General features: G+C 39.6%; 1 protein-coding gene across 6 annotated transcripts in view; it reads right to left on the bottom strand.

The window, feature by feature from the left end:
* MYOM1 (myomesin 1) overlaps positions 1-12,486 on the bottom strand; it is a 77,927-nt gene extending 65,441 nt beyond the window's left edge. For all 6 annotated transcript variants that reach the window (XM_038127246.1, XM_038127247.1, XM_038127249.1 and 3 more), the window contains exons 1-3: positions 12,329-12,486; positions 8,297-8,782; positions 102-239 (exon numbers count right to left, since the gene is read on the bottom strand). In XM_038127246.1, coding sequence (XP_037983174.1) covers positions 102-239; positions 8,297-8,724 — 566 coding nt within the window. In that variant the 5' untranslated portion in view covers positions 8,725-8,782; positions 12,329-12,486. The remainder of the gene's footprint in view (positions 1-101; positions 240-8,296; positions 8,783-12,328) is intronic.
* Between the last annotated feature and the right edge of the window lie 1,979 nt (positions 12,487-14,465).

The following is a 14,465-nucleotide window of genomic DNA, read 5'->3' as shown; positions in this document are numbered from 1 at the left end:
AAGACCCATGAGTGTAAAGACAGATTAATGGATTTGTTATTTTATAATTTGTTATTAAAATGTCAGAAATAAGATACCAAAGAAAATGAAAATGAACATACCGTCCTGTGAATATGGGCACTGAGTAGTCTAAGGCTTCATTCTCTTTGTCCTCTGATATCAAACTCTGTTTTGCTCTCTTTGCTTTGGGACTCATCTTATAGGACTGATCTTCTATCATTAAGTTGGAATTTTTTTGTCTGAAATAAAAATCATATTGTTAAAATCAGGAACACAGCTGTTAAGAAGCACTCAAAAATACAATTAAAGTACTACAACTTTTTGCTGTCTTGTTTTGTAATCAAGAACTTAAATTTTTAATAGCCATAGTTTCAGAGTTTAATTAAACACATAAGTAAGTGTACTTTTGACAACCCCATCATTACAAACATACCACGTACACCCCTTGGTATTAAATCTAAATAGATAGAGTAAGCAATATACCTGGTAGCAAAGTACTTTTAATAGCTTTTGGGCTGGGACTTGGGAAGATCATTTAAGTCTCTCTACAGAAATTGTAGGGCACCACATTGCTCAGAAACCAGTGTTGCCATTCCCACTGCTCTCCCATACCACTCCAGTGGGAAGGGTTGAGTGAAGTAGCACCATTTAACATAGCACAGATAAATGGAGGATGATTGAAAAGGAGGAAGAGCTTCCCCCCCACCCCATCCTCACCAGCCTGGGAGGGGTTCTGAAGAGCATGAAGCATATTTGAGGCAATCACTTTAGGTTAATTTTTAACATAGTCACAAATTGTGTAAACAAAGCTCGAAACACCTGGTCCTCCTTTGCCAAAGCAACTCATCTCCAATTGCCATATCTATGGAATATGCTAATTATTTGTCAGCCGTTAATAAATCCCCAAAGTATCTATTCACCTGTCCTGCAACGTCACCACAGAAACTCACATGTGAGTCTGCTTCTTGTCTGGGGATTTGTCTACACAGTATGAGCTCCCTGCTTATATGTGCAGATACAGGAGCAGAATGATGGTTTCTCAGCAAGGCTTGTTAGCCCTGACATGTGCCTCTGTCGGGGATAACCTGCTTCCCACACCCTGGATACCTTACACTGGTGTCGCCACACAGCACGCTGTACACATATATCAAACCCCATGCTAATACTGGGCCCCGGGAATGTTTCACATACATGATGTAATATAATATTATATCCTTGGGCTAATGTTTTCCTTAGGCTGTATCCCTGCAAAAGTACCACCACCAACACAAGAAGAGTGCTTAGTTTCCAAAATGTGTGCCAGTAATCTATCCACTGAGACTGTGTGTGAGACGACACAGGATCACTTTCATTCTCCTGTCCTCCCTTCCTTCATTTCTTTGTGTCCACCCCTTTGCCCCGACTGAGTTCTCTCCCTACCCAGTTCCTGTTAAATCAATCTCCCATTCTCCAGCTCTCTGTCTTTCTTAATGTAATTCCTCTGTGCTCCCCAGGTGCCGCCATCACCAAGCCTGCAGCACTTCTGCCAAGAGACACTCAGTACAGGGGGTAAAAGCAACCTTGCACTGCATCTCCTTCCTCCCTCCTCTCCCTGTAACCTGGTTTCCACACAAAAGAAGGCACAGCCATTTAGGGACTGTGGCACACACTGCAGGACTGGGGCCAAGGGTTTTCCATATCAGGCACCACTGGGCCAGCTAAGGCACAGACCACATCTACAGGAGAGAGAAGCTGTGGGCTCTGGGTTTCGACACCAGGCACTGCCCAGGACAGCCAGGGACAGAGTACAAGAGAGGCAGATCCAGCTTTAGGGACAGAAATCCAAGCAGAAAACACTCGGGAACAGTCGAAATAAAATAAAATAAAATAAAATAAATAAGGTAAAAAAAGTAAAATAAAAAGGAAGAGAGAGACACATTGAAATGAGGTGTGCAACGGCCTTACTTCTGGGTTGGACAATGATGTGGTGCAATAACTACAGCAAACCACAAATGCACTGGGAGAACTCATCAAATAAGGGATAAGAAACATCAAAGGCAAACTATTTTCATTACTTTTCTTAATTGAACTAGAGTCTGTAAGGAGCTGCAGATCTTTACTTAGCAGGTGACTTTTATTCCTGTCCTATTTAAAAATGGGTCAAACCTGGAATTTTGACTCTGACAGCCATTAGATTTCCTCAGAGCTTTAGGCTGAACCTGTTAGGAGGCCACTTCATGCCTACTTGTTTCTGGATCAAGAAGCATCACAGTACCAATTGAACTTCAGTTAAAATGTCTAGAAGTTTTTATTTTCATAAATGTAGTTGAAATGTGGTGAAAATTTCAGCTCAGGCATTTACAACACTGCTAAATCCAGACAAACACATTATTCCTAAAGGAGAGTTTGGCCTTGCAGTCAGTTTATTTTTCATTTAAGGTCCAGATTACACATTCATTCAGGAAATTAATGGGAAGCATATATAGCAGTTCCCATCACTCCCTGCTAGGTATTTTGTTGATATCTTTCCTGTATGGCAGTGGAGGTTTCCTATCTTTCATTTATATCCCTCTAAAACTATTTGAAAAGGCAAGTAAATTGCTACAGGTTCTCTTTGTTTGGAGGCTGTTTTTTCACTCACACTCCATGTGTTTGAAATTGAATATCTCACCTTCATGACCATACCAGAGCACCCAGCTGATGTTTTCAGAGGGATACCTAGAGTCACTCCAAAATATTCTTTAGAATTGCACTGCATAAACCAAGAGATTAGATGAATACATTTGAAGCAGTAGAAGATGTTTCTCCTTTCTAAATTCTATCATTTGCTTCGGTTCTGGCAGAGCTAGATAGAGGCTAGAAGAAACACATATTCAAATGGAGCTCTTTGCTTAAGAAAATAGGTTAAACACTATTCTATCATGAGGTAACCCTGTTTTCCCTGTTTTCCTATGTTCTTACTATGCAACACAAAACCAAAATCCTGCCTTATTTCTTCCTTTGCAACACAAAAACAAAATCCTGCCTAAAACCATTATTTAGGTGGCCCAAAGGAGGACTCTGTTTCTTGAACCAGATTCTAAAATCTTGCCCTTTATGTTAAAACATTCCAACCTTTTACCTGATATGTGGAACAGAATCTCCCCAGAGGAGCAAGAGCAGGGTATCAGTGCTCTCTAGTTTCATAGGGAGGAACAGTACCATGACCTTTTAACATCTTTCAGCCTCATCTGATATGCCCAGCTAGGATATGTATTTTTTTTTCCAGATCAGATATTATCTGTACAGGTTTATCAAGGTTGGTGACCTAAGCCTACTATCCTTACTTCAGGGTGGTTTCCAGCATGTTAAAATGTCAATGCCAGCATTTTCCTAGTTTTTCATTAGAGTTGTGAAAAGCACAGGCATTGTTCTGTAGAGATGTAAAAAACAGATGGTATTAACTTTTCCCTCTAGCCTAAAGAGGAACTAAAGAAAACACTGTGCAGGACATCTGCAACTCCCAAACAGATTTTTCGTTCTGTCTTGAGGTCTTATTCTCAGACAGAGAATATGTTGGCACTGCCCTTGTTTCTGTGCCTGAAGGGACAGGTTTCCCACGCTGCCCAAAGAGAGTCTGCACCCATTGGATGTAAAAATGTATTCTGGAAGCAGACCACAACACTCTATTCTTTAGTTATTTCACTCCTGCATGAAAAGGCACACAGAAGCTCTTTTACACCTCTAAAAAACCATGTATCTTGTCCTAAGCAGAAAGAGAGAGTGGTATACACAATGGTTGCACCAGCTGTACCTGCTGGAGAAGCTCCATTAGCCACAAGGCCTTGTCCAGGCTCTCTTTTTAGCAGCTGTTTTTTTCCTCATATGCACTATTTTAATTTACTGTAAATAGGAGACAGAGGATTGGCAAACCCAGATATAGGAAAGGAAAAAAAAATATTTTCAGCAAAGAACTCTTTAAATTCAGCCTCTAAAAATGAGAAAGGCTCTCTGGTGACTGTATTAATTTTAAGTTGCTGACAGGTTTGTCACAAGCCCAGGCAATATTGCTGGTAATATTCCCTAACACAGCTTCCACAAGAATTTTATTTGAAGGGGAATTGTTTCCACATAGCAGGTCTCATTAAAACAATTTCCACGCTTGGGTATGACATCTGGAAGCCAGTTTCTCAACCCTCACCTATAATAAACCAAAGGATGAGCAGTGCCAAGATCATGGTCTTCTAATATTTCTGGAAGTGTATTATTTACTCAGGCCTGTCCTGATCCTGGTTACAGTGTTGCTCAGAAGAGCATTAGCTCTCCCTGGCAGTCTAATTAATGGCAATTTGGAAAGGCATTTTTCCTCTCTTTGCTTGGTATACCTGGATTACACCATGTCCTCTTTGCTGTTTTGCCTGACCTGCAAAATACATGCAAATGCCTGAGCCACACCAGTAACTTCTGTTTTCCCTTCTAAGCAGGTGTCTGGCCCTTCTGGTGGCAGATTATCAGTCTGTGACAGACACAATGGGATTATTGATACTGCTAGACAGGTGAATAACACATGGAAAAGCAGTGAAAGTTTGAGCAAAGGCAAATCACTAAACTTCCACAAAAAAGAGTTAAACGAGTTTAATCCATCAGCCCTGTTGACAACTCTGTAGGTCTATAAGCAGCTTTGGCAGATCTGACTCAAATCTTCTCAGGAGCCCACAGAGGATGAGCACTGCTGTGGAAGAAGGAGCCAGGAGCCAGTTTCCCACAGGAGCCAACCTGCCCATGCTGGCAGCACCAAGGACTGCATGGGGAAGAGCATGGCTGGCCACAACATCGGCTTGTGGGAGACATACATCCCTCACCTGAACAGAGCCTCAAGGAAAGCAGCACATGCCACTTTTCCTGCCTCTGCTGAAGCCAAAGAAGAAGTGTTTGGCTAGACACAGCCCCACGAGCTGGCGTGGAGTGCTGGGTGTGAAGAGACAACCTCTCCATAGTGAGATACCCTTCCTTTTGTGGCCCAGTTGGCCAACTGCAACCAGCAGAGCTGCAAGTTTCCATACTTGCTCTTGATTTTGCCAGTTTTCATTTTGCTCCCTGCACTTCCTCAAGCTGTTGTGGTGTGAAGAAGACTTGAAATGTGGGGGACAGGCCACTTGCACAGGGAAAATTTTTCATCCTCCTGAAAAATCAAGCTGTGGCTCCTTCAAACTGCCTGTGTTCACACCCTGGGAATGTTTTCCACTCAAGCGAGTCTTCAATGCCACAGAACTGGGTCCAGGTCAAGGTCTTGCAGGTTACCTAGTTCTAGTCCTTCTCCACTGCTTTCCCCATGATAAATTCCTCACATAGCACGAACTGCATGTCAACACCAATGCTTCATGAACTCTTTCCTGTACTGTGACTTCAAAAAAGGATAAGACTTAAATTTTGCAATAACTATAAGTTTACCAGAAGCTACTTTAGATAAAAATAAGAAATAAACTGAATAAAAACTTAACATTTGAGATTTCCTGTTGGAATTAAAGGTGTTTATCTGCAAAACTATATCCATTATGCAGAAATCTACATCTGATGGTAATATTCACTGATATGCAATCATCAATTGTTAGCTGAAAAATTTTGTCTGGATTTGGATTTGTGTGTCCATTCTTGTTTCAAGCAAACACTCTACTGTTCAGGTCATTTAGATACAGCATTTCAATTCAACCTTTTCTACTTCTAGCAAATTGGAAGAATTTTAAGGCTCTTTTTTTTTTTTTTTTTCCTATACCATTCTTTTCATATGGATGAAAACAGAAAGGCTTTGATTTTTGCCTAATTTATTTGAGTAACACTTGATGTCTCCACATTACCTCTTGAAGTATTTTGGGTTATCTGGGAAAGACAGTACAAACTTGGCAAGAATTCCTTCAAATCTGAATGACATTTAACTGCAGAATTGCATTATTTTTCTACTTTGCCTCTTGCAAATTGCAGAAATATGAGCTGCAAAAAAAGAAATAAATACCAACATAGAGGCTATATTAACCTTAAACCCAAGTTAAATACTGAGATTTTAATTCAGAAATATTGTGTTCATTAAGTTTTGTGTAAGAGAGCTTGGAATCCCATGTATCTAATCTCCAGAGTCCTTGTTTTAGGCAGAAGCAATGAATTTTCTCCAATACCATCACAGGATCACAGAAATAAAGAAGTTGCAGCGGAGACATTCTTATCTCTGATCAAACTATTGGCAAGTCTTGTACTACAAAGTGTTATATATGCAAATATGCTACTTTAAACCAAAAATTTTTATCTCGAACAAAACCTCTGAAAATGTCTTAAATTCTCTGTCAACTAAGCAATTTTATTTCCTTCAATATTACACTGTTGACATTAGAGTTATTCTTAATTAGAACACACAGGTTTCAGAAAAAACTTGTGTGACAGCTGAAGTCCTTGTAAGCAGGACTCAGAAACAGTTTTTTTTTAACAATCATTTTTACAATCTGAAGTTCTTTTTTTATGAGAACCTTTTCTTCAAGAAGAAGCAAGCTTCAGTTTAGGGTCAGCAAAGAGTGCAGGCACAGCTGCACTGCTGTAGAAATTTGGGATATCTTCCCTTACCCAGCACCCTTTGGAAGCACAACCCTCAGTCTCAGCACCTCCAGTTTTCTTCCTTTCACCAGCAGACTATAAATGAGATTCTCACTGCTTTCTCAGTGGTAAATTATCTGAACAAGTAAAATTGTTTCAACAGCAAAGCCTGGATATGACCCAGTCTAAGACAACCAGCTACAGAATCATAAAATCAATTACAATCTCTAAGATCACCAGGTTCAACCAGTAACCCAGGGCTGCAAAGCCCACTCTTAAACCATGTCCTTAAGTGCCACACATTTTTTGAACACTTCCAAGAATGATGATTCCACCATTTCCCTTGTCAGCCTATTTCAATACCCGAGCACCCTTTCAGTGAATAAATATTTCCTAATATCCAACCTAAACTTCCCCTAGTGCAACTTGAGGCCATTTCCTCTCATCCTGTCTTGTTACCTGGGAGATGAGACCAAGCCCTGCGTGGTTACCTTCTCAGACAGCTGTAGAGAGTGATAAGGCCTCCCATGAGTGTCCCCTTCTCCCAGCAAAATAACTGTATTCCCCTCAGCTGCTCTTCATGAGACTTGTGCTCCAGAACCTTCATCAGCTTCATTGCCCCTCTTTGGACACGTTCCAGCAACTCAATGTCTTTCTTGTAGTAAGGAATCAAGTAAAGTCATTCACCTTGACTGTAACAGCCAGAGGATCAAATGCCTTAACAAACTCTGGCAAATAGAGATTGGACCCTGAGCTTCCTGAAAGCCAAGATTTCAGTGAAGGCTGAAATCACAATGTATTTACTGTGGTACATGTAGTCCTTCTTTCATTGGTTTTGGCCAAGATTTCACCATTATCCACAGTCCTGGGAGCATATTCAGTCTTCAAAATTTAAATTTTCTGCTGGACAAGTTTTGATCAGTTCTGCTAAGGATACTCTTAATTTTACATTAATATAACAGCAAGCAGGTGTTTTGGGCTATAATTGTTGATTGTTTCCTCTATTGCTAACAGCTGCTCTAATCTTACTTTAATACTTCTCTAATTTCTGTAAATCTCTGAGATATATGCATACAAATAATATGAGGCTATTATAGCAAAAATATTATGCTAATGTAATTGCTTGCTTGAGCAATATTTATTATCTTAAATAAAAAAAAAAATACGAGCTGAGCATAGCTGCTCTTCTCTTATAAGATGGGACACTTCAGGTTTGGAAACAGTATGCCTCAAGCAATATACAGTGTGAAAATTACAGTTTCTTGAATCACTCAGCGCAAGCAAAACTATTAGGCCAAAGAAGAATATGTGGACACATCAATTCAAACTTGCATGAAGAGCTTTGAGTTCTTGTACTACTCCAACCTTGTCAGAGAAGAGACAGCCTCAATCCAAATCTATCTCAACTCTTCATATTAAATTCAGCTGTATTAATGTGGCTAAACAATTTGGAAGAAGAGGTAGCTCATGCCTAACCAGTTTGGAGTGTGACTATGTCAGCGCTCAGCCTCATCAGCATTGCCAGTGCTGTTCTTATGTCAGTCCAAGCATCACACATGGATTAGTACAACAAACTAAGCTGACCGTGGTCCTTCCCATTGCCAAAGCCAAAGGGAAACACCAGACCAGGAAAATACATTAATGCCAAGTTATAGGGAAATTTGATGTGGACAAGGAGGAGAGTTTTGCCATTGCTTTCAATGGGAAGTGGTTGGACATTTTTCTACCAGGATGCTGTTTCTAAGACAGATAATCTTACCCAAAGCTGTAGGCTTCAGATCCCAGCCTGTAGGCTGCAGCCAGCTTGTTGATGGATTCAGATGCATGGCTGTAGGCAGCTGAGCTGGTGCTGAGGGACTCCGAGTCAAGGCTGTAGGCAGCAGATCTCTTGCTTTGCGCGGCAGAGCGGTCGTAGGCTGTGGATCCATGGCTGTAGGCTGCCGACTCGAGGTCATAGGCTGAAGAGCCATGGCTGTAAGCTGCTGAGGAGTCAAGGCTGAAGGCTGCTGCAGATGAGTGGCGATAGGCTGCAGAGCCCCTGGCGTAAGCTGCAGATCCTTGAGCATAGACGGCAGATTTGCTCTTTGTCTCCTTTTGGTACTGGCTCACAGTGGATGACAGTGCTTTGTGGCGGTACGCACGGTCATAGTGCTCGTGGTGTCTTTGGTAGAATGGTAAAGACATCATGGGTGCCTTCGAATTTTGGGTTCCACTGCACTTTTCTAAGTGTAAAACAGGTTAATGTCTGAAAAAGAACAGGTCAAACATAAGGACTACCGTCAAGGAAACTTCTAAATTAGCATACAAATAATACCCTACTTCACACAAACTAACTCTGAACTTGAAAAATCAACTGCAATGAATTTAGAGTTATCTTTTCATGATGTGATTTAGACTTTCAGACAGGTCCATATTCAGGTTTCAAGATGCTCACATGTCACCCATCATGACCAGAAACCTTTGCACTCTTATGTTTGTTCATTTGTAGTTGGCTCCCTGCTACTGCAAACTATTCAAGTTTTATGTGCTCACTTATTAATGCAAACTAATGAAACTCTGTGTGCCTGGCTTCTTCAGAGGCAGTATAAATAATTTTGTTCAATTACAATAGAGATAATAAAGTAATAAATTATTTTTAAAGGCATGAGCAAATCCAACAAGGCTATAAAAGCTCAAACAAAAATATATGAACATTTCATTTATTTTTGTAATCCAATTTTCAGATTGAATTTAATCTTCCATTTATTATTACAACAGTGAATTAAAACACTAAGATTGAGAAGGAAGTCAGTTTTTCTCTAAATGTGCATTACAGTGCTTGTTTTGTACATGATACCAGGTTCAATTTAAAAGAGCTTATTGTGAATTATACTTTTACAGTTGAATCAGGCATCCAGTCTGTATGCAACGACTAAAATAATATCATGCTCCTCAATGCAAATCCTTTTCTTTTAATCTAAAATACCATGTTCAAGGTTGCCAAGACCCCTCCTCCAGATAATAGGCCCATTTAATTTTAGTTTGCATGTCATCAGTTGATTGTCTTGTAGTCACTTGTAGCGCAAATTTTGATCAGGTGAGAGGTAGTTCCCCTCTCAAAATGGGATGAAAGTTGAGTGCCGAAAGAATTTCCCTTGTCTGTTTGTTTGTTTTAAAACTAGCAGTTCAGTCATTATTTTGCTTTTTTATTTTGCTGTTGTTATAACTGACTTTTTCTACTTTGACATGCAAGCTTGCCTCAAGTAATCCATATGATAATCTTTCTTTCTCTTTCTTTTAGGCTCACATGGCTACTAGGATTGTCCCTGAAAAGGTCCCTGATTAGTAATTGAAATGAGCTACAATAAGGAAATGTTAACAAGGATTTAAAGAAGATCCAAAAACAAGGGTGAGAGGTGCTTGTTATTGGTGTGGGTTTTTTGTTTAGTATTGATCACAACAGTAGCAAAATTGTTCTGCTTTGTGATTTCTTCATATTAATGAAAAAACTATTTAATGTTTGGACTTAAAATGCACTTACAGAACTGGAAGACAATCATGACTTCGTGAAAATCTAGATATCCAGTTTGGGTTGTCCTGCACAGGGTCATGAGTTAGTCTTTGATGATCCTTGTGGGTCCCTTTCGACTCAGAATATTCTGTGATTCTGTGATATTTTTTCCCCTGGTCTTTATGCCCTCTAGATTTCAGTCCTTGGCTTTTCCTTAGTATTTGATTCTCATAGCAAGTCAACAAATTTCAGATTATTCTCTTTGACAACTGCTGAGGTATTTGCCCTAACCAAGGCAAATTATGAAAAAAAAAACCCAAAACCAAAAACCCAACGAACCAAACAAAAACCAAAAACAAAGAGGAAAATTTTCTTCTATTTCAGGGGTCTCACAAGGGAAATGATCCTTGTAGCATAATTTAATTGACCATTTAGTTGCAGGAAGTCAACAAGGAAGAAATTTATGCAGAAATTTTTTATGTAAGAGAAATTGCTGATATCCTGACCAAAGGGAAACTGTGAGACTTCAAGGAGACCAAATTATACATTTACTTTATTTTTATCTGAGGAAGAAGGAGAAATGGGAAAGAGTGTTAGCCCATTGGTCTCTATGACCAAAACTGATGTTCCTTTTTAACTCTCTTATTCCTAATGCTGGCTATTTTTTCATGTCAGTCTAAAAGAATGTAATAATCCTGTCTAGCATCCTTGTTTCTAGTACCTGTCAGTATTTTGTGTTGTTACTTATTTAATTTTAGCTACCGGTAGTATGTAGTTCCTCTTAATTTCCCTAGTTTCAGAAAATTTTTTCCTTCATTTTTCTTCATTGCCTCCCTCTTCCACCTCTGCAGAGCTGGGTTTAGGATTGTAAGTCATTGTGATCACTGCCTAGGAAGGTTAAGGCACACAGAAGAATATTGTCTTGCCCACTGAAAGGGAAGGAACAAGAGAACATCCTGTTTTCCTTCTGCAGAGTACCATGGTTTGTCTTCACCAGCTTCATTTGAAGTGTTGGCTGGCTTCACCATTCATACAACAGCCCCAATGCTTACAGGCATTCAGCTCAGGCATTCCCACAGCCTTCCAGGCTTCTCATGGAAGGTGATCCACAAGTATGAATCACTACATGTGTTGCCCATTAAGAAGTTAAACCATGCATTTCATTTACATTTTATCAAACCAAAACAACAAATTAAAATGTACAAAGGAAACATTATTCTTCTGAACATGAAAGGTCTGGATCTCACTGTCCTCAGGAGCAAAAGTCTGTGATAGGAGTAAGGACTATGATAGCAAAGCAGTCGCTGAGCACTAAGTCAGCTCTCATGGCTCAAAGCAAAGACCAGCACTGACTCACATCACATAAAAGGCAACTCCTTTCATAGGTATTTTATCACACTATGAGTTATGTTTTACATTTCCTCTGAAATATCACGGATTGCTCACAGGCCAGGATAAGTTGGTTACATTAGTCTGATCAGATACAGCAGTGTGATGCTGTTGGAGATGACAAGTAACTCAGAAACTTCCAAGGACTTTGCTCCTGTCTGGAGCACTGCCTGATTATCAGACTGACTCCCATCTCTTAAGTTTTATCTATGCTACCTGCACCCACTTAGTCTGCGAGCACCAACCAGCCCCCTTCAGTGTGAGGGCAACACTCCCTCTCAAGATCAGTGTAGCACTTCAGGGCTTGGCCTAAAAATATTAGTGGCCATAGTTAGATGAATTCACAGTTTTTGGAGCTATATTTTAGCAGCTGTTGAACTGAGTATTTAAAATTACTACTGAGCAGACAGACAGCTCTGTACTTGTCCATAGTTCATAGCCACACATTAAAGGAAGTGATTCTGCTGGCGTTACCTCTTGTGCTGTTTATTACTTTGTGTAATTCTTTAAAGATCTACTCCATCAATCAATGAAAATAGTGAAATAGATTTAAAAAAAGAAACTCTTGTAAGCAGAGAAAACATCCTATGCAACAAGAAAATATTTAAGTTATTTAAATTCTCTAAGCCCACAGGAGAGTACATGACAAACTCCTCCTGTACCTCAGTAACCCAGGCTCCATTTGAGAGTACTGTGACAATATGCAAAGATAGCTGAGTGAAAATAAAAGAGCCCCTGCACTACTTTCTTTTGTTTCACAGCTGAATGTTCAGATGTCTTCAATTCACATCCACAAATCCCTCAACTGCTGAGCTAAGAAGAATAAAGGGAGCTACAATCAGCTTGGCATTACAGATTCAGATTAAAAATAATTGAACACATAAAACCTTCCGGCATAAAAAAACCACTTACCAGGATCCAAATGAATGGCAGCAAATGGAAGAGCTCCCAAGTGGATGAATAGCACAAAAATACAGCAACAATGAAGCCAGCAAAGAAAGAGGTAGTTAGGACGAGGGGTGAGGACTGGACTTCAAGGTCCAGAACAAAAATAATGCCTGCAGTCAGTGGAATGTCAGAGCCCCAGTCCAGACCTTTTATGGCCAGGGGGGTGCTATAAATATAGCATGGAAGAGGGAGAGAGACAGAGACAGATACTGATACCCTGTACTATCTCTGTGCAAAGACATGATGACGGCAGCTTCAAACTAAAGGAGATACAGAGTTCTCCCTTTAAAATATCCTCACCAAAATCTGAATAAAATCAGCATTCCAATTAAAAATTATTTCTAGGTTGTTTTTTTTTTTCTTAGTTAAATCAGATTTAGGAGGAGAGAAAAAAGAATTGTGTCATGAACCAGAACTAGGAAAGACCAATCCCTGTGTTGACCTTTGCTATGGTACAATAATTGAACATTTTATTGGTTCTTTTTTTTAATGCCCAGCCACAGTACATAGAATATAAATATTTCAGCTTAATGACAGACAATCTATCAAGACTCTCTAAAGTCATATGAGTTACATTTCAACAGAAATGTATTTTATTTGTTCTGTTGACAGTGTTACATTTTATCATCTTCTTTAAGATAAAATGCTAAATTAAGAACATGACCTCATGAGGCACTTAAGTAGATATAAACAACACAGCTCTAAAATCCAACATTTTGTTTCTAAATTAAACATTATTACCTCTAGGAATAATTAAATGGGCTTGTCTTCTTTCATTTTGGTCCCAGTATTCTGGCATAAAAAGGAGTAATCAGTGTGGCTGAATATTACGACAGAACAAGTTCTGTCATCCAAGATCTAATAGGTGGAATGCAGTGTGACTTCCTTGTAAATACAGCTTTCTTCTGCCCTGTAAATTTAGCTTTCAATAAAATTGATTAGTGCATTTTATTTTGTTCATTTGCATTGACAGAAATATTAACCATTTCAGTTCTACTATAGCTTCTTTTCACACTTGCCATGCAACACAACCAAGAACTTTCCAGATCCTCCTGCTCTGTTAGCACTGTCCCTTTTACGAGTGTAACCACCAGAAGAAGGTCTGGACAAGGCTAGAGGATTCCAGGCTTTTCTCTAAAATAGTTCATCAATATCTTCTTCTTCTTCACCTCACCACCTTAATTCTACATTAAATCCCTTCGTTGTCTCCACTAGCCACTTGTTCCCGGGGGAGCCACTGCCTCCTTCCTGGTGCTCCACCATGCAGTAAGTTCAGAAGCCTCTTCACCTCCCACACCAGGAGCTGCTCAGGTGCACCAAACATATGGGTGTTTGGTTTTTGCTCATGAGGACAGAAACCATGGCCAGCAAAAAGTTGTGCAGTCACAGAAACTGTATTGTAGCTCAGGAAACTGGCCAAATCTGCAACAGGCAGAATGAAAAATGGGAACCTTAATACAAGCTTTTCTTCCCTCAGAATACTATGCCAGTGGCAGTGCCACTGAACTATAGGTACCAGGCTATAATGCATATTTTTAGTTAGAGTAGATGGAGCCTAAATGGACAGACTCCTGGATTGCATTAGAAACTCCTGATCCACTCCTTCGCCATGGGTCATTTGCACAGACATTGTGAAAGTCTTAATGACAGGCAAATTGCTTTTTAAGAATACAGGAAGATGTAGAGAAGTGAAAACAATTAAACATCACATTTCTCTGCTTTAATTGCAAGACAATCTGCATAGCTCACCTGTGGGGGATAAAAATCTGAACAACATTTTCAGTGGTTTTGTAAGGCATTATGGCACTATGATGTTCAATACAGTTTTCAAATTCTGTGCTGCCTCCATTCATTCTGTAAATAAAATGGAGATACAGTGTAACAGTATTTAGTATTAGTTTGCCCCTTAGATTTACACCATTTCCAATATAGCTTTATTATGAGATAATATCCACAGCTAATTTCAAATCACTGAAATCCTATTTGAATATCAAAGTACATATTTTAAATCACTTGGAGCTCTGCAAGCCTCAGAATCCTTGCAGCACTCTGTATCCACATATATTTAGTCATATTGGGCTTGGGAGAGACACCCTTAGGA

Source organism: Motacilla alba, chromosome 2 (assembly GCF_015832195.1).
Source record: "Motacilla alba alba isolate MOTALB_02 chromosome 2, Motacilla_alba_V1.0_pri, whole genome shotgun sequence".
Taxonomy (NCBI): Eukaryota; Metazoa; Chordata; class Aves; order Passeriformes; family Motacillidae; genus Motacilla; species Motacilla alba.
Note: the sequence above shows the minus strand (reverse complement) of the source record. Positions and strands in the feature narration are given on the sequence as shown.